Below are 21,473 nucleotides of genomic sequence, written 5' to 3'. Positions count from 1 at the left end.
TTGTTGGCATTTAGTATATAAAGCAACCAGACCCAGTCCTTTCTATCCTGTTTTGCATCCTCAGCCTGCTTATGGTAAAAGCATAGTTTTAACAGTATCCCCTTTTACTCTTTTTGCAGCAAAAGCAGAATTTAAAAAACAAATTGTGGGAAGTGTAGATAATATAATTCAATTCTGTTAGTGAGAACTCCAGCTGTTTTCTCTTTGTAGGTTTGCTTATTAAAAAAAAAATCCTGCATCTATATAATTTTCTTTGAGTACTGATGTTTTGAACCACACCTCCTCCTTTCTTAGCAGAGTAGACACTTGTTGTACTTTACTTATCAATATTTTAGAATATTTTTTCAGTGTTTTGGATATTCACAGCAATTCCATCTATCTCTAGCTGACTCATTATTTCATATTTCCCAGTTTCACCCTTCTTGCTCAGAATACATATCAGAGAAGCTGATTGTGAAGTAACACCTTTCAGAAAGATCATCATCATCATCATCATCATCTTGATTCCCAGTTTCCTTCAGGTTTATCTGCAGTTCATAGTGAATGGGGAGAACTCCTGTTCTGATCCCTTCATTCATGTTTTCACTCTCCCTTACATTCTTGGATAGAGTCTTGTGTAGTTTGCCAGTTTTAAGGGTATTAGATATTTTAGTGGGAGTGCTGTTGTTGCTGGCACCTACTTTTTAATTTCTCATTGGTGATCTCTGTCCTCTGACCTCTTGAGCAACTACTTCATTTGTAGTAAATCATGCATAGCATGCTCAAAGTGTTTAATACCTTTTACTATTTAGAGGGTCAGAAATCCCTGCATTACTTTTCACAGCACAGCAATTGTCCTGTACACACTGTAGATTATTTTTCACTTTCATTCCACTACTACTTCTAAGCATAAGGAGCTGTTCTTTTCTTTTTCCTCTTAATATAGCTCTAAAGGATCTTACATTTTACTTTTAATGTTTTTCTTCACTATATAGCTCTGTTCTTCCAATTTTCCTGTTCTTCTGCAGAAAACCTCTCTCCACACCCTCCCTGACAGACAACTTCAACGTTTGTAAAAGGTCACTGCACTCAGTCTTCAAGGTGTGAATGTTTCTGCAGGAATTGAATATTTCTCAGTCATTTTTGAGCTGTAGGACAGTACTGTCATTCTAAATGTTCAGAGAGAAAGCTGAGGCCTAGGGAGATGAGGCAACTTCCCTGAGGTCAAAAGGACATTCTGTGACACAAAACTGCAGTCAGTGCCTTACCACTGGGCTATACCTTCTCTTTTCACAAAATTTCTTTTATGCAAAAGGTTTTGATACAAAACCTGGCTGGATTTCAGCCAGCTTTTTGAAGGTCATTCTGTATTGTCTGCAGTTCTGTCTACTTTGCAGTCCACTACTTCTGCGTTTTCTCACACCACCTAGAAAATATTTTCTTTCTGAGGTTATTATTTTTACTAAAACCTGGATATTCACCAACATTGTTTATCATACCAGATCTACATCCCAGAACTACATCTAGAACAGCTTCTGATCTTGTTTTCTATACAAAATGAGGGAGAAGACAGTCCTATGCACTCCTCTTCAGGAACAAGCACCCTTCCTTAGCAATTCTAATGCTGCTCTGTCAGTCAATGTCAGTATACTTGAAATCCCCCATGAACAGTGTTTTAGCCCTTTTTCACTAGCTTTTCTTATCTGCCTTGCTTCCTGATGTGCTTTTTTTATTCTGCCCTCAAGGTTTACAGCAGTTTGCTGTGATTTTACTTTATCCATTTTTATTTTTACTTAAATCCAAATGGACTCAGCTAAGGAAGTCAACGGGTGGGTGTAATTCTTGGTTCAGACGTTTATGCTGTCCTTTGATCATATCATCATCTAGCAGCATCTCTTATTAAATCTAACTTTCTGTGATATATTAAAATAGCATTTACCCAGGTCTTTCTCTGTCACACAGTTCTGCTGCTTTATCATTCATATAACATGGCTAGACATAGAATACAACTTTTTTCTTTAGCAATTTCTATCTGCTAAACATTTTTCTTGGATCCTTTTATAATACCTTCAGGCTTCTTGTATTTTATATGTGCATGCACAGATATCCATCCATTTAAAAGTCAGTTGCTTCTACCACACACTCTTTCATAAAAACCTTGGGGCTAGTAATAATGCTTTCTGAAATAACTCAATTTATCAATCTATCTGCTGCTCCCTCAGTGAATTTAATTGTTGTTCCCTGCTACTCACTTGTCTAGGTAATATAGCTATGTTCTGCACATATAGAACAATATGCTAAATAAGCCCAAAGATAAAGCTGGGGAAATTATTTGAAAACCTGAAGGCTAGTGTCAAAACAACTGACTCACATTTTTGCAACACCAATGGCAAATTTTAGTTTATTGATTATTTTATTTTATTTTATTCTATTTTATTTTTTCTTAGATATTTGAACTGGGTAGCAATACATATTCTTTATATTACTGTTGATGAAAAATGATTAACTATTTTGGCTACTAGGTTATAAAAGCAATTGAAGAAGGCTATCGTTTGCCAGCACCCATGGATTGCCCAGCAGGACTGCACCAGCTGATGCTGGATTGTTGGCAGAAGGAACGCGGTGAAAGGCCAAAGTTTGAGCAGATAGTTGGCATTCTGGACAAAATGATTAGAAATCCAAACAGCTTGAAAACCCCCCTGGGAACCTGTAGCAGGTAAGAAAAGCTTTAGTGTGTGTTCTTATCAGTGCACATGGCTGGGCTCTGGATGTTCTGCTTGGTGGCTGGTTCCAGTTCACACTTATTTATTTCATCTGTCTTTCAGTTCTTCCTTCTTTCTGTCCCCTGTTCTTCTCTTCCCTCATTTGCCCTTCTTTTTTACCATGCTAAACAAGCCAAAAAAGGACTTTCTTAGAAAAAAAAACAAACCAAAATAAGTATCACAGAACTAACACATTTCTCAGTAAACTACTGCCTGCTCATCTTTCCGCACTCTCACCACTAGTCTGTGTTTTCCTTGTTTCTTAAAATTATAAAGTCTGGAGGGCAAGGATCGTTGCCTACTGTATGTTTATATGATGCATCCCTTGCCCTAGGAACTGCTACAGTAGAAATAGTAATTAACAATATATCATGCTTGGCCAATGTACCTTGACATGCTACACTCTAGATTTTTATCTTTCATTTTCTGGCTTTAACTTCTTTCAGTGATTGCATCTCATTGTATTTCATGATGTAGTTTTTAATGGCTTCTTCATAAATTTCAGGTGAATTATCTAATCATGGTAATCTTTTGATCTGCTAGCTAGACCACTGTACTAGGGAATCAGCTGGCCTGTGTTCTGCTCCTGATTCTTCTACTGACTGATTTGCTGTGTGACCTTAAGCCTTTGTGTCTCTGCTCTTCCCTTGTCTTTGTTTTGTCCCATCCAATTGAAAAATGGGAGTAGCTGCTACTATATTTTCTAAGATGCATAAAAGAATAGCATCTTTATTTTACTCAGCAACATAGAGACAGCTGCTGTCATGCTAGGTAATAAGGTTGATTTTCTGTTGGTAACAGTAGTCCATTAGGCTGATTTTGCTCACTCTGACCTTTCATCTTTTATGTGAATAAGCTTAGGAAGTACATATTGTGAGCCACAGAGCAGTCAAGAGCTATTCGCAGAATAATCTAAACTGTGTATAAAGGCCTATTACTTTCTACTCTCGACATTTTTAATACCCAAAACTTATTTGACTCTCACCTTGCTAAATACTCCCTGATGTTTTACTCTCTTTGGAAACAACTTACTTTCCTTTTTCCTTCTCCATAGACCAATTAGCCCTCTTCTGGACCAGAACACTCCCGATTTTACCACTTTCTGCTCCGTAGGCGAATGGTTACAAGCTATTAAGATGGAAAGATATAAGGATAATTTCACAGCAGCAGGCTACAACTCTCTTGAATCAGTTGCCAGGATGACTATTGAGTAAGTTAGTACTGGGCATGTTTAACTTGCATTTAGGGAATTTCTAGGTACAACAATACACAATGTTCAACTCCAAAACTTTACCTTGAGTACAAACATTGTACTTGGGGGAAAAATCAGCCATTTTAGCAGCTGATGATGTTGTATTAGAGCATCTCATGAAAGGGCAAATACCCTGCTACCTCTGTGTGGCATCACGTTTTTCCCTGCCTTTCAGACCAATTGAAATAACACAAAGGGACTAGAATTTGAGGGAGAATGTGGCCCCTTCCAAAGTATGTATGTATAGGAAAATAACCATTTTGCCTCCACCACCTAATTGGTACCTTTTTCCCAATGTGCTCTGGGAAGATGTGGAATTTTCTTCTAATTGGCTGGGGGCTGTCTGTGTCCTGCAAGACAGGACTTTGCATCAGGATAAGTCTGTAGAAGCAAAACAATTTTCTGAAGGCAAACACGGCCTGTATCAGTACTGTCATCTTAAAACAGGTCTTCTTGACACCCTGCAAAAAACGTTCTTGTCCTGGTGGTTGCCAAACACATGTAATTCCTCTTAGAGAGCGGTGGGTTTCTAAAAAAGTTTCTAACCCAATATTCTCAAGAGTTCAACCCTATTCTTATCTACTTGGTGTCACCAGGGGTCTCAGCCTATAGCTTGGGAACTGTTGTCAGAGTCCACAAGCTTCTAGCATTAGTAGGGGCGGAGTTCAAACTGCTGCTCCTCATTCATTTGCATGATGGGTATGTGTCAATATGCAAAGTCATCTAGGCATCTCTTTAGGAAACAGACTATGATCCCCAAAATCTTCTGTTTATACATCACTTTGTCCTGAAAACCACCCGAAGTATTTTACAAGAGAAGTGTCTTTGTCTCCGGGTGTCCTTAACAGACACGCCATAAGATGATCAGATAAGACCATGTAAAACATACTGACCTCTTTCTCAAATGTGGAGACCCACACAGTGCAATTGCATGACACCTGTCATGTAATTGCACTCGTGGTTGAACAGTGCCTGTATGAAGTTCCCAGTACTGAGCTGAGGTTACAGCACAGCTTCCGTGTAGTTCAGAACCCCGTAGTCCAAACCACTGCGTAGCTTTGACTCACAGTTGAATACCATACAATAGCAGTCTAAGTTGAAAAATTAACAATGTACGCATTTATCTTCCCCAGGGATGTGATGAGTTTAGGGATCACCTTGGTTGGTCATCAAAAGAAAATCATGAGCAGCATTCAGACTATGAGAGCACAAATGCTACATTTACACGGCACTGGCATCCAAGTGTGATAGACATTTCTCCCTTATGAGGGAGGTGACAGACTGAGAGAACAGCACTGGCCTTCAGTATATATGAAGTGCTGCTAGAAGACACTTGATTTCCTGGGTCCTTCCTGCAGTGAATAGAAGAGCTACAAGAAGCACCTACAGACTTGAACTCCTAAGTGCCACCAGAATTTATGAAAAGGGAATTAGGATCCACCAGTGGTGGCAAGGAAAACAGCAGTGACAATAAACAAAGTACTACCTGAATAAACATACAAACACCTTGAGCTCTCTAACCTCCTTTTTATCTAATAGACTTTTTAAATGTACATAAAAATTTAAAAAAGAATATATTTGTCAGATAAAATCATGATATTATTGTTGAATTCAACAAAATATTTTCCTTAAATCTGTGATTTCTGAATCTTTTTTTAATCATTTGTGTTTATTCTTCATAAAGACTTTCTTTTAGTATGATGTTTATATCTTTGGACCTTTTTAGTGCTAATTCAATGACACATTACTACACTGGGTACCTCTGAATTTGAGTTCCTAGAGATTTAAGAAGCATGACCAAGCAATGTATATCTATCTGAACTTTGGTATCCCTTTGTGCCATTTCCTTTTGTTAAATCAACACCGTATTGACATGGCTAGCTAATTGGCAGGGAGTCAGGAAAATGCAAGTTGCCAAGAGCTCTGATATTTTTTAAAGAATTTTTTAAGGTTATACATATGCTATCTTTTAAAAGAAAATAAAAGAGAAAAAAAAAAGTAAGAAAAAGAAAAGCAATAATGACCCCTAAGTAGTTCTAGGCACTTTTAGCAAATCATTTGCAAGATGATTTTAATGGACTAGAATTAAACTGAGATATGTTCTAAGATGTAGATGTACAGCTGTAAACCTGCTGAGACACAGCATTGAATGGACAAGTGATTGTAGGAGTGTCTCAGAGCATGGGTGCAGTTCTCCAGTGTTACCTAAACCATTTAATCTGAGCACGTCACATTTTTTTTCAGTACTCTGCATTAGCAAATCTAAGAGAAATAGCTGGTGTATATTTTCTGTGAGTTTAAGCTGTATGCAGTCCAGCTGTCAGAACAAGGACATAGCTTTTATATGAGAACTGTAGAGCATGAGACAAGGGGCAGTTCAGAATTTTCAATTTTTTTACAAGCTTTTGCTGCTCTGACAAACACACGTGTGCATGGTCACACAGACACAACGGTCATTCATCAGGAACAGAGATGCAAAGGTAGTTGCTCAATGGAATATCTTTTTACACCATTTACTTATATATAAATTTTGTTTGATTAAAATATTTAATTATCATAAGCAATAATGAACAGAGTCTTTACAGATATTGCAAGAATGTACATGAACCAGAGAGAAATGCTTTAAAAAAAAATCTGAAAATTGTGAACTACCCCAGCAATGAAATGCTGTACTTCCAAAGAGAATTGGGCTGCTTCTATTGATTTTGATAGAGAAAGATCCCAGGGATCAGTCATAAATTGGTCTGGTTTGATAATGTGGGCATCCACACAAAAAAAATAAAAAACAAAAGAAAAACCTTGTAAATGTTCCTTTGTAAAACTTGTAAATTTTATTTATACTGTCTTGTTTTGTACACACATTTATGTGTAGTGAGCTCTGAATACATTGAAAATGCACTATATTTTTCTATTTTACTTGCAGAGCATCACAAACAAACATGTATATTCAGTGCTACATAATGTGTTTTCCCACATTTAGGACCAAAGATAGTTATCAAAAACTTAAATGCATCCTTTCCCCCCCCTTCCTTTTTTCTCCCCCTTTTTAGATCACTGTACAGTGTTATATTTGTCATTTTATTTATTTGTTTCACTAGAAAAATCAGTTTGGTTATACTAATTTTTTGTCCCCACCCACCTTTGTTGAAGAAAATCTGTAAAAAGCTTTTAACTAGCATAATCCCGATACATAGACACTTCCATTTGTAATCTTTGTAATAGACTGTAAATATATTTTTGGAACTATAATGCAATGTGCATAAGGGTTATTTTTCAGTGTCCATATATGATTGTTTATACAATTCACAGCACTTTACAGTCATGCTGAGAAGCCTAATTTATTGCCTGGATTTGGGCAGAGTAAGAAAAAATGGTGACTATTCTTATTTCGTATTAGATTGTCATTCAGTCGTAACGGAGTTATTTTCACGTATGCAGCTCAAGCTGGTTTTTTAACTATTAAAATTAATTTTTTAAAAAAATCTGTAGGAGTAAGACGCAGAGTAGACTGCATGCCCAATATTGGAATTAGTGCACGCAAGCCCTCGGCCAAGGCACTTCAAGTAGCCATTAGAACAAAACTAAAAAATACACAATTAATAAACATCCATTTTGTGTTATAACAAATGCTAAGTGCCTCACTACTGTGGTGAGCATCTGTGGGCAGCTGGGCAGGGTGCTTGACAGTCTTGTTGCTGCTTTAGGCACCCCGCTAGGAATTCAGGAGTCTTTAAGTTCAGACACCTGCTTCCTTATAAATTTGGCTACTGTTTCTAAGGGCTTGGTCATCAAAGGTGCGATGCAGCAATGCTGCTATTGCTGAGAATCTACAAACCCTAAATGCAAAAGAATTGAGGCCAGGCTTCACCTTTAGGACTTGTTCAATATTCTGAAGCACAGAGGCCTCAAAGCATGTGTGGTGATTTGGGCTCACGCATGTACAAGTGAGGGCCCTAATGGTATTTCTTCCTTAATTTTCCTGGTTTGATTTAAGCCATCTTCTTTGAATAGTGAATATATTTTAGCATTCATCTATATACCTTGACTGCCTTAATGTTGCCACAGATTTTTACACATTTGAAAGTGGTAGAGTAGACCCAGAAAGCACAATCGCGATCAACCGCAATCAATCAGATAACTTATCTACATGTTCAGATCATTACTGCAATTTAGAGCACATGCATGTAAATGGATTTGTAACTGGTAGAGCAGCAAAATATTGACATCAGTTGCAGTTCCCCAGGTTTCAGAAAACACAGTCCAGGGTAAGAAAAAAAAGTGCCAGAGAAAGTTGATGCTCATGGAAGGAACTGAAGAATAAGTTGGGTTGAGAGGAGAATGAAAGGCTAAATGATGAAAGAAAAGAAAAATTCAGTTCTGGCTTTATTTCAAGGAATTTGGACATTGTGCATTGCTAATGACAGATTATGAGGCTGTCAGTGAGACTCATATTTCTTGACTTTATTTGTTTCCAAGCATCTAGAAGAGAGATGCCTAAAAAAAAGCAGGATGAATCTCCCTCTGGGAATGCTTATCTCCATTAGAGGGAAGGTAGAGGGAAGCCAGATGATTAGCTAAAATTAGGCGTCTAATATCTATATAGCTAAAGTTAGGTAAAGTGATTCCTACCCTATCTGTCCTTGGCTGCTGCAGTTTTCCTTGTAAGCCGAGTGTCATAGAAAGGCAGCTCCTCCACCACTGGTATATCCCAGAATGTATTTAAACTGGGCTTTATTACAGAGAGAGGTGATTTTTTATTATTATTAATATTATTATTATTATTCAGAGACTTGTAACAGGCCATCTAAATGCTTTTTGTATGTGGATATCAATTCTTGAAAATTTTTGTGATTGTTCTGAGGAAGACCCACCTAGTAAATTACAGTTATTTAATATTTTAAATAATCAGAAATATTTGCTGACATACTGCTTTAGTCCAGAGGTTATGTGATCAGATATGATAGTTGCTGTTTGCAAAACCATGTTTATCTAAAGCCTTGTCATGTAAAATCTCCAGGAGGCAAAGATGCTTAAATGTATCTCAAATTGAATGTTGCCCTTAATATCTCAATAATTGAGCTCTGTCTGTATTATTTTCAATTTAAAATGAGGTTTTTTATATTTGTTTAAGCTTGAATTATCTGGCAGCCACTGAGGGAGTTTGAAAAAGTGATTTTAAATTAAATTTGCTTTTTTCCACTAATAGTAATATACGATGAATAGTTTCCACTGTTTTGAATGTTACAAATCTATTGCTTTAATGTGGGGGATGAACGGGGTTTATTTTTGTTTTGTTGTTGGTATTTTTTTACATTTATTGGTTAGTAGTTGAAATAAAAAAATAATAATAATTTGTCCTTAACTTTCTAAGTAATTCATATATAGCAATTTTGAGAGTGATTTAAATTCCGTGACTTTTGGGTTACTGCTGGGAGGGTGATCATGTCACTACAGCCATAATGCCAGGTGATACAGAAACACCCTGCCACAAGGGCAGGTTCAGCCAACATTCTGTTGCCCAGTAATGACATGAAGCAGTTCACTGGCTGTGTGAAAGGATTGAAGGGCAACTCAGCCAAAAAATGGTCATTTCACCTTTTAAAGCTATGTTTGTGACATGTTAGAGCTAAAATATCCTTAATTCATGTGATTCCCTGCATGTGATTTAAAACTGGTGTGCTCATGATATGCATTTGATCTTTGGTGGATTTTGTTTGTTGGTTGGGCTGTTTCTCTTACTTGTTTTATTTTAAACAAGTGACATTTGAGGTTCTCATGGAAGAGAACAAATCCCATACAGAATGAAAAGTGCTGTTTTAGAAAAGTGTAATACAAATTCTTGCCCAAGAGCCATTCTGGCAGCAGATGCTGCAGGGGTATTCAGAGAGTTGGTGCTATGATTTGCTGAGCAACTATCACAACAGGTTTTCTCCATTTTCAGGACCTGTTAGGATTGTACTTCTGATCAATTAACTGATATATGGAAACAGGTGAATTTTTTCCCCACTAACTTGTAGTGGACCTACATTTGGTAGATTAGAGATTTCTGAGACTACTCAAAAGCCTTAGCCAAAAACAAGTTTCTAGTAAAACAGGAAATCCTGGGCTGCAGCCTATGTTTTTTCTTGTAATCCCTTAAGGGTTTTAAATGTAGCCAACAATTACTTTTAAACAGAGATCTTTACTGTTTGAATAGTGCAGCCATCTATTTACTAGGAAATAGGCAGTTCTGCAATTCAAGTTCCATTCTGCAAAAATGGATTGGGGAGGGAATACAATGGTTTAGAGGAAAAAAGAAGGAAAAACCTCATATAAAAAGTGGACTGTGAAACCCAAACTATAACAGGGCTCCCCATTTTTTGTAACACATTCCATACAAGGATTTGAAAAATATAAATGATTAAACCACAGGCATACAAATTGCAATATCCTGATGAAAGAGTTGTGGCAGAATGCAAGCTAATTTTGTGAGAGTTTTTCCTCTGGATTTGTTTTTATGAGACTTTTAAGTTAAAATAATTGACACATGCATTTAGAGCCAAATCTGTTGGGACAAAACAAAATGGATAAAATTTGCATGTCTATAATATCCATGAAATTCTCAGAGCACTTTCAGGGTGGGCAAGGGGTAGGCAGTTTGAAAGTGAAAGGAGTGATGTGTACACCCTGTAGGTTACATCCAACAAGATTATGAAAGGTTAGAAATTATGGATGAAAACTCTCGGTTTGGTACATGGTGAGAAGTCAGAAGATGGGAGGGAGTGGAAAGAGAGCTGTGAAGTCATTCAGTGTCTAAGTTGTAGGGTTCCACAGGACATTCCTGGCAGGGGAGTTAAGGAGTGTGAATTTTTTAAGTAAAGAGACACTGTTAATATATCTAATAATGTAGTGCAGAGTGGTTTCAGTACTCTGATTTTTCCTCAGGCCAGATTGGAATTTGTCAAAGAGACTAAATTGAGACAGATGGGAAAGCAACTGGTAATACACAACTCATTCAAGCAGACTTGAAATCAAGACATGAAAGGAGATTTTTACAATAAAAGCCTGAAAATAGGACATGAACTGTGATGGTATTTACTCTCAGATGATTTTAGAGTAGCTCTCTTTAAGTCTTGTATAATGATAGCAGATTTTAGCACTTATACCATACAAATTGGGTGAAATTAATGTCTAATTAAAGTGACCAAAAAAGAAGCACAAGTTAAAAAATAACTGATGTCTTGATAGACTATGAAAAAAAGATGTGATACAGCCAGGCGAAACTTGTGTAGCCAGCCAAATGAATCTTGGACAAAACAAGACATAATGCCTGGTGCCAGAAGAGCTAAATCAGGAATAGAAAATCTATTCATCCATAGCCCAAGGCTTCTGCTTGGTTACTTAATTGAACCAAATAACCAATTGTAGAGCTGTGCTGCTAATAATAATTAATAATAAAAAACTACAACTTAGAGGTCCTCTGATGAATCATTACATGGCTAACACTGAAAAACACACACAGTGCTATGAGCCATAGCTGTGCCCAAAGACTTATGTGTGCTACTGGTATTAGAGTTCCATGACTCCGAGTATGTAATTTATAAACTGGAGACATTATAGCCCCAAGCCCATAACTAAAGCCTTCCCTTTTTTGTGCCAAAATAAAACAGAAGGAATGATGAGAGTCTGTAGGATTGAGCAAGTGCAATAGGAATTATCTTGTTATTATATTGCCCAGAGATGTAGAGTCTCTCTCACAAGATATTCAAGAACCATCTGGTTGCAATCCTGTTCTATGTGCTCTACGATGACCCTGCTTGAGCAGTGAGGTTGGACAATATGACCCAATGTGGTCCCTTCCAACCTGACCCATTCTGTGATTCTATGATTACTTCCTTAGAATTATGAAGAAAACCATGAATTTACATTAAGGAACAAACTTCCTGATCCAAAGAAACGGTCTCACTGAGAAGAAAAGTCATCCATTATTTTTACTGAAACATTCAAACCTGGCTTGCAAGAGTCTAGACTTAATGACAGATGATAGATAGATGGATGGATGGATGGATGGATGGATAGATAGATAGATAGATAGATAGATAGATAGATAGAATGTATCCACATTGATCCCTCTCATTTCATGTCTGTAGAAACATTACTCAGGCAATTTCTTGACTGTTGTTCAACCTTTGTTACTATGCCAACTTCCACTGGCTTCCTGAAGGGCTGCATGTCCATTTTGACATGTCTGCTTTTCTCAGGGACAAACAGCCTGTGCCAAGAGCACACATGTAGCTTAACAGAAAGAAGGTGCAGGAATCTCAGATTTGTTCTCTCCAGCATGTTCCTTTCAGTCATAGTCATAAATTAAATGTGTTATTCCCCTGATGTCTCTCATAGTACATTGCATGAGCAATCTGATTTGCCTGGAAGAAACTTAGTAAAATCACCCAGATTCCTCCTGAAGACCACTTAGAAATGGCATTTTTTAAGAGATTGGGTGATTAGGATTTTGTTCAGAAAGTGAAAGAGTTGCAGAGCTCTTGCCTTCAGGCCATTTCATTCCAGTCCTCTCTCCTGATTTGTTTACTGCAGGAGCCCATAAATCATCCCTTATATTAATCTATACAAAATAGCAGCATCTCCTTTGCTACTAGACAATATTTGTACCCTCATAGGCTGCTGGAGAAAAAGACAGGGTTACATTAAAATCCAAGCCAATATGCCTACCTGAAGAAATTGGGCCAGCAAGGCACTGAGAGGTATTCCTAATGAGGATTCTCCTTTAATATTACTGGGCCTTAACCACTTAGTGCTGTGGAGAAATGATTCATTGCTGTTGTGGAGGGAAAAGCTGCTCTTTACTACAGAGGTTCCCTACACTTCAGTTCATCCACTGCCAATAGCAGGAATGGAGGCAGGGAAGGAGAATAAAAAATAGCTTTCAGGCATTTCTTTGTAGTGCTCTTTTCAAGAGAAATAATTGTCTCAATGCCTACATTACCTAAATTTGTGCAAGAGGCAAATCCTCTTTTATGCCTTTTACTTGCTGGTTCAAGCATCCCAATTAGGCTGTGTGCTCTTTGTTGAAACTCTCAGCCACAAGCTGCCTGCTATCCCATGAAACTGCTTTCCTAACAGCAGGATGACTCCCAGGCAGTACCTTTCTTGCAGTAGTTACTTGAGTGTCCCAACACCAAATTCCCTCTGCAGTTGTCCAGGTTTGTTACCTTGTACAGAGCTGCCTTTGAGGGATATTTTCTCAGCCATGAGGTAGGAAGCTATTTGCAGCACTCTGCTCTACTTCAGTTTCTCCCCAGCTGGCATCAGTCATTAACACTTACCTAGCAGCACCCATGCTTCCCTGCAGGGTAAGCAGATGATCCTGAGGAAGGAATATTTACTACCCAGCACCAACAAAAGCAATGTCTGTCTACAACCAACAATGAGTCAGGGAGACCACTCCTAAGTGCAGAAGTCATTAGTGTTGGTCAAAACAAATCAAAACAAACAAGAAAAAGAAATGTGTTTACAGTGGGGAGAATCGTTGTATGCCGAAGAGCAGAATGTCAGGCTTACATGGAATGCCCAGTTAACACCAGTATAACAAGCTAATGGAGTGTATTTAAAATAGTGTCAAAATCTTTCTGTTGGCAGTGCAGTCTAAGGGGGAGCTGAATGGCAGAAAAAAAACCCCACCTGGTGAAGGGATTATGTCAGGGAACCAGGAGAAAAGAGTTACCTTTTGTGATTTTACACTCCTCACAATGAATGGGGGAAAGTCTCTTCACATTCATTTGTACTATTATAAACATTTCTTATGGATTAATATAGCTTTATTGTTGAAAATCATGTGAAAACTAATGCTTGACCTGTGTCATCTGCTTCTGAATTATTTGCTGAAAAAGCAAGAAGATATACCTTAGAAATATTACGTGCTTTCAGTACAGCAAAGTATCTTAATAATTATTGAAAAGGGAAGAAAAATCTGTATAAAGTAAGCCTTTAAAGTAGCTAATACCATTTTTACACCTGTATATTTTGAATAGGATTGTGCAAAGCTGAATTTATCTTTTTTTTAATATCAGATGCTGTCAAGTTATTTGAATTTAAGATTACATATATATATTAAATATATATTAAGAATGCATATATATATATAATATATACATACACATACATTATATATATATACACATATATATATATATATGTAAAAAGAAGCCAGATATCTTAGCAAAGACTTAGGTATGTGTAAATGTGTCATTGAACCATTGCAGCATACTTTTGCAAAACAATATATTATATTTGGCAGTGCTTAGACCTAAGTTCTATTGTGTTGTTGCTACTATTTTCAATTTAAAGCACCTTTTGGTGACAGAAGTCCTTGTTAACTAAAGTCAGTGAGAATTAGTAAGCAGATGAATATGATGTAAATTGGTAGAAGCTGTTTGCTGCAAGTAGGAAGATATCTCACAGAAATGACATCCAGCTGTTACTGGGCTCACTCTCTCTCCTTTTTTAGCATAAATGCCAGAACAAGACAACAGACTGACTCCCCTCATGCTTGTTGATAGCTGAATCATGGCTGTCCGTGGTTCAGGATGTTGATGGACAGACATGTAATACCTGTCTGGCATCCTTATGGATAAGACTTACCTTATTTTCCTGTGATTTGATGAATGGCCTACTTTTCTGGAACTTGTGGAAATGTTACATGTCTCTTGGGTGAGAAAGGCATAGTAAGACTGACTCTACACTACTGTGCAATGGGCAGGTATTACGAGAAGGCCAACGTGATATTTGCAACCTCTAAAAAGGGTTGGTGTGAGAAAGGAGAGACTCATATATATTGATATTCATTGGTTACCAGACACTTTGAGCTGCAGCTGCTTGCCTGGAAAAAGGTCGGTTAGGATAAGCCTAGTCCAAAATTACCTCTGAAGTTACTTCCTGTACTGTACCATCCCTTCCCGCCCTGATGCACCTTTCCTTTTCAGAAATCCCCTCCTTCTTCCTCAGAAAATCTTGTTTATGACACTTCTGTGGGAATGAGTGGACGGTTTTTCTGAGTAAAATGGAGATTTTTCTTGGAAGACCTTGAGTGGCCTTCTTTTCCCAAAAGAGCTAGTATCTCAGTCTGCAGGCACCACGCTTTCCCATATCATTCTGACACTGCTCAACTATTAGATAAAGTGCATGTGATCTCTTTGATCCTTCTTTACATGTATCTCCTGTTGAAAGGATGAATTTAGAGATCTAATTTCAGAGTAGGTTAGGGGCTGTGAATCCCTGACACATCCTGATTTAGTGTTGGGATACAAGATAGCTTACCCAGGGCACTCGGAGAGCTAGCTCTCATGGGGTTTCCTTTATGTGGAGGTCACAGTGTGGGTGGTAACTTTTTTCTCTCATTATTGATTTTGGATATGGCCTTGGTGTGTACCAGAGACTGGATAAATAAGTGCTAAATCCAGCCATACAGATGGAGCAACCAAGAACTGAAGCCCTATCCTCACTTTAGAGGCTTTATCTACTGTCTTTGACTGTCCTTTAGTTTCTCCAAACTGTTTTGGGTTTCCATCTCTTTCCAGGGAGATAGACTGTCTAATTCAAATCTGGAACGATATGGGACAGCATGGCAGCTAGAAACAAACCATTATGATATTGAGTAGCTGGGTCCTAGTGATGCAAGGAAATTATCTCATTCATTTGCCATGTGTTGCACAGGGATCCTCATCTCCATTCGCTGATGTTTCATTGTTGTTTCATTCATGCTATTATTGCACCTGGGCTCTGCTCTGGTGAAACTGGTACTTGAGCAGTGAGAACTACTGGCAGCCCAGAGTAAAGCTGGGCCACAGTCCAGGGTGGGCCTGTACCCTATTTCATCAATCTCTTGATCTAGAGAGCTTTGTTTTGGTGCTACCCAAGAAATATCAGGTGAGAGAGAGCCAATAAAAATATAACTTGAGGTTTTAAGTACCTATGCATCAAAGTCATATTTTTGACTACCATTTACAATTAGCTTTGACTAAATTCACATGTCAATCATTTTTACTAATTCAAAGGCTTACTTGTCTTCAAAATAGTAAAAAGACCTATCAGAGTAAAAAAGTTCTTCCGTTTTGAAAAGATTTCTCCTCAGAGTGCCTTTTTGATGAATTCTTTTCTCATGCATTCCAAGCATTACTAGGGCTTCAAAGGGCAAGTGCAAAAAAGACTAATAGGAACGAGGTTTAGCTTAGTTAATACCTTCCCTTAATGTAAAATTAGTCCCTAGGACACTTCACTAGAGACAGAAGAAAACTTTCTGTCCCTCCATCAGATTGGTTTCTCTAGATCTTCTTTTTGTTTGTTAAGCCTCAGATATTATGGCTATTAATAATATCAGATCCTCTTCTCAGTTTATCGTAAAACATCTTGCTCCCATTTTTTTCCACTTTGGTGACAGAGATGTATGTCATGCAATGATGTGTTAATATCACTCTTCTCTTGAATGAGTCTCTTCCCTTTGATTCACACTGTTAAATAATATAATCCATGTGCTGGAATGACAGATACTACTTTGGAAGCAGCTAAAAGTATATTGGTTGGTATAGCAGGGGGACATTCCTCTGCTAGTTTATTTTTCTTTAGTATTAGTGTTACATTGGCTTGTCTCAGTGTCTATAACAAATTGCTTTTCTCCCAGGAATTTTCAAATAATTTAGTTAAGAAATTTCTAGCCATATGTAAAATAATTTACATTCAGTCCTGGCCTACATCCATTAGTGCTAAAGCTATATTGTTTAGAGATTTCATATGACTAGTCTGTCACTAAATGTTCAGTAAAATCCACATCCTATTCTTTCCCTTTTTTTTTTTCAGCTCTGGGTTTGTTTTGTTGGGGCTTTTTAAGCAGCACAAGTAACATAAACATTGTCTTCAGGTGCCAAGTATCATATAATGACTGAGATGAGTCAGTTAAAATGTTTTATAAGATTCTTCAGCCATACCAAGAGCTTCTGATAACACTGGGCTAAAGGAGATTCTATTTTTATTAGCTTACATGCTAGAATCTATCTACCTTGTGTATGCTTTTTTAATGAAGCAGAGTTTAATTGAACACACCCATTCCACCCTTGTCCTGCTTCTTTGTCTCAAACACTTATTAACATCTTCTCCTGGTACTTGATTTTTACCCTAGTCCCCATCTGAAAAACTGCACCTCATTCATTTATTTCCTTTGTTTCCAATACTGAAATTGTCAATTATAACCCTGTGGCTCATTGAGATCCAACGTGAAACGCAGCTACATTTCCTTCATGTTAGAGGTGTTTGCTTGAGAATTTTTGAGTTTATTGATGTTTACCTACCCAGTCCATGAGAATTTTTGTAAAATAGTGGTGTATACATGGCAATGAAAATGATAGTGTAATTTGCCTCTATTACTTCCTGATATCAGGATTCTGCTGCACTGCAAATTTCATATCTGTTGTTATTATTTGTTTGACAGAATCAAAAACATGCCAGGTGCTTTGCAAAACAGAGAACAAGAAAAATCCCTTTCCAGAAGAGATGACAGCCTGAATAGAAATGGCATAATGGCAGGAGACAAAGGAAGCAGAAAGGGGAAGCAAAACAAGAGTTATAACCATAAGATCATGAGATTGGTTTGGAGGCACAGTGAACGCTATGAGGCATTTTTTTAAAGCCCATAAGGACTGTAGTTGGGATTAGAGAATGGAAATGTAGAAAAGAAGCATGGAAAGGAATGGAGAAGAAGGGAGGAACAGACTGGCAACAGGAGGAAGAGTAAACAGAGGTGTATGGGAGAGGCCAGAACACACATCTGACAAACTGAGGATTATGACTAATGACAAGGATGAAAGACCACACCTGAAGAGCATGATGATTTCAGGAGGATGGCGAAGCAGGACATGGCGATGCTGCTAGGGAGAGAAGAGCCAGCACAGCTGCCCTGGAAGCCTGCCCTGGAAGCTCCTCACGCTAACATAACCCTGCTTCCCCATCTTCTTTCTAGCTCCCCTCTTATACATAAAATATGTATATAGAAGAGCAAAGGAGAAGGAGAAGCAGCTAAATAAACTTTTCCAAAGATCCTGCTGGGGAAGAAGTTTAAGCTGTGATGATACAGATTTACTCCTACTGATACTCCTTGTGGATAGCAAGAGGCAGAGGGCATTCTGTTAGTCATACTCCTGCAGATGAATCTATGTGAGTCTTTGCCTCTACTTACAAATAGGCCTTGTTGAGAAATATTCAGCAAAATTATAATACTCCAGCCAATCTGGGACATTTTCAAATGTCCTTCCATTCTAGAACAGAAAGAAATTATACCACTCAATGTGAAATGGAAGCAGGAAAGAAGAACATTTTAACAGTTTGTTTTTTTTTTTTTTTAATGCTGAAAATAATCATTTCAGTATTACAGAAAAATATAAGGGGATTTTGCTCATTGTGGAAAAAAAATACATATTATACATTTTCATTAAATTTCTGATAAAATTGGAAATTATTTTAATTATTTAGGACTGGTTTTTCTGTTGTGGATTTTTTTTTTTAGAAAATTGGTATTTTTAGAAAGAAATAGCAAAATTGCCATGTTCAGCCTGTCAGGCATTTAAAAATACCCTGATTTCCAAGGTAAGAATTCTTCAGGAGTAAGAAAGCTGAAAAGTGGCCAGTCTAATCTCTTCCTCACTTCCTTCTCCTCTGCTTCTGTGATCAGACATGTCTAATGATTGGTCTGCAAAGAGCAAAGCCAGTTTCTATGTCTCCCTGAGAAAAGGCATTTTGCCAACTACTTTAAGAATTTTTAACTGGATCTAGTTACAGGAAGTCACTTTTTTGCTGCAGACTATGTGTCCACAAATCCTCCTCAAAGCTCTTCCATTTTGCCTGGAAAGGTTTATCAGAAAGCATGCGGGAAAGGCTCAGATCTTTCCCTCTTCAGTGAAACTGTTTCTGAACGTAGTTATAGCTTAGCAGATGTTCTGGTATGACAGGTGAGAGACTACTGCTGTTAATGAAGTATTCTATTACCTTGGCATATACAGACACTTTTCACTTGGTACTTCTGACTGCAAAGTATTGATGTTTAGGCTATTATAAGTACTTGCACATTATATTTTTTCGGTAAGTTTTAGAGGACAGAACTGGGTAAATTTTTCTTCTCCTTCAGGGTAACACAGCTTTTCATGAGTCATTCATCTTGAATGTATACCAGAGTGATATCAAGTTGTTTGTTGTGACACCTTATCAATATGACGCCCATTTTTAGTTTCTTCTAGCAGTGGAATGATTTGTCTCATGGAGACAATGTCCTTGTTTGAGAATGGTGACTCTGGACAAGATTAAAATAATTTGTTTGAATGAGGAGGAGGCAAGTGAAAGTCATAGCTGAAATATTACCAAAAATCCTTAACTGGTTGGATTTGTCCATCATTTGCTTGAAGATTTTGGTAAATGGTGCTTTATTGGGTTCCCAAATGTCAGCAATGGCCAAGCACTTTCTTTTAATTTTCTTCAATTTGGACTTTGCTTAAGTTAATTAAGCTTTTGTCATCTCAGGGTACCATTTTAGCAATGAGGTTTACAAGACCTTCTCTGTCAGTGTAAAAACTTTGGCTGCTTAAGAACATATGGGGTATAGAGAGTAAACTCAATGCTCAGCAGTGCTTGAAGAGTGATTCCCACCTCAGTAATTTCTCTCCACAGTCATCAAAATAATACTGGATTTAAATCCTATAGTCATGGTGTCAATTTACCAAAATCTTCTCTGCCTAAATAATTCTTCAATTAATGTAGCTCAAAGTTTTATAACAATACATCTATCATTAAAAAATGGGATTGCAAAGTAGTGTGATAATATCACCCCATAATACAGAGTTTTTGCATATCATTTTTACATATTTGAAGGAACTCCACTAACTCAGTTATATACAACCTTTTGCAATAAGAGGCACAACATAAAGCAATATCAAAACACAGGTAATATTTCTACTAATTTTATTTAGCCAAGCTTCAGAGTTTGCATAATTTTGCCACTGCTTCTGGCATGATAGCAGATGTGGAGGTTATCCATACCTGCCTAACTTGTGGTGCTGAGAGAGGATTCAGCTGTGTGGCACCTTACCACCCTCTGATACCAAAAGAAAACCAAAAAAAGGAATTCCATTGGGAAATGTGGCATAGCCTCTGGGGAATGCAGTTTGACCTACCTTCTGGGTTCAGACACTGAACTGGATGCATGATTTGGGAAGGGATTTAATACCAGCTACCTCAGTAGCCAGAAGGTGTTACAGGAAAAAGATTGAAAAAAAAACCAAACTACTCTAATGTATCCTGAGACTGAAGGACAGCATGGTTATTTTGCCTATATATTAATTTCTAGCCTTGCCTATACTTCTCCTCACAATCTTTCCCTGATATTGTCTGTCAGTTCTTTCAAGAAGACACTTGGTTGTGCATAAAGTAGGAATAGGTGCACTGACTCGAGCCCACGCAGCCCTGTGTGCCTGGCTGTGTGCCTTGCTGGGGGCACAGTCTTGCTTTAAGGCCTCCACTGATCCCTGCAGATCAGGGAAACCTTCAGCTGTTCACTTCCAGACATCTCCAGGGCTCTATATCCAATATGTACAGTTCAAATACTTCCCAAATCAGGGCAGTGCACTATGATGAATAGTCTGAATTTGTCCTATATTCTGTGAATTTACTTCTTTCTTCTGTCAATCTTCACTCTCTCTCGTGCCCTTCTTTCTCCTGAAGCAGAATGACCAGGGCTGCATGAATAATTCAAAATAAGAGTGTATGATGTATTTATACAGTGATATAGCGATACAGTGTATTTATACTGTGATATATATATATATATATATATATATGTTTTCTATTTTGTTTACAGTTTCTTTCTTAATCATCCAAATATTCTGTTTCACATTTTTACTTGATACTGGGTGCTTGACTTGATGTTTTCAGAGAGATGTCTGATGTTAATTCCTTATTTTTTTCTTCTCAAGCAATAGTTAATTCGTAGTCCCTGCCTGTGTGTGTAGAGTTAGACTTATTTACCCCTTGTTCAGTTCTTTCTGTTTTATCAGATTTCATCACTCCTTCATGGCCAAGGGCATTGAAAATTGTGAAATCATTTTGCAGTTCTTTCCAGGCAGTTCCTTACTGATTTAAATTACAAAAAGCATTTTGTATCAAACTTTCTCATCTGACAGTTCTTAGATATCACATTTCCCTTTACTACTAATAAAAGTACTTTTGCTTAAATCCTTTGTTTTATTTCATGCTTCAGTCCAGGAATCTTTGCAAACACTTAAGTACCCAATTGTTATAATTCACTTCTATGTTTTTAAGGCTGGGGGAGGGAGGACTTCAAACTATTGTCATTTGTGTTTCATTAACTGGAAACCTTAAAAGTAGATTTTAGACCTTCTTATTGCCTCCTGGTTCTGACAGAGTGGTTATACAACCTTCAGAGTGAAAAA

General features: G+C 37.5%; 1 protein-coding gene across 4 annotated transcripts in view; it reads left to right on the top strand.

Annotated features, from left to right (window-relative positions):
* EPHA7 (EPH receptor A7) overlaps nt 1–21,255 on the top strand; it is a 165,710-nt gene extending 144,455 nt beyond the window's left edge. For 2 of the 4 annotated variants that reach the window (XM_059467208.1, XM_059467207.1), the window contains exons 15-17: nt 2,502–2,695; nt 3,796–3,951; nt 5,127–9,313. In XM_059467208.1, the coding sequence (XP_059323191.1) occupies nt 2,502–2,695; nt 3,796–3,951; nt 5,127–5,241 (465 nt within the window). In that variant the 3' untranslated portion in view covers nt 5,242–9,313. Of the gene's footprint in view, nt 1–2,501; nt 2,696–3,795; nt 3,952–5,126; nt 9,314–17,470 lie in introns of those variants that run through there. The other 2 variants (XM_059467212.1, XM_059467210.1) reach the window with 2 other exon arrangements.
* Nucleotides 21,256–21,473: the final 218 nt, after the last annotated feature.

This window comes from Ammospiza nelsoni, chromosome 3 (genome assembly GCF_027579445.1).
Source record: "Ammospiza nelsoni isolate bAmmNel1 chromosome 3, bAmmNel1.pri, whole genome shotgun sequence".
Taxonomy (NCBI): Eukaryota; Metazoa; Chordata; class Aves; order Passeriformes; family Passerellidae; genus Ammospiza; species Ammospiza nelsoni.
This window is presented reverse-complemented; position numbering and strand designations above follow the sequence as displayed.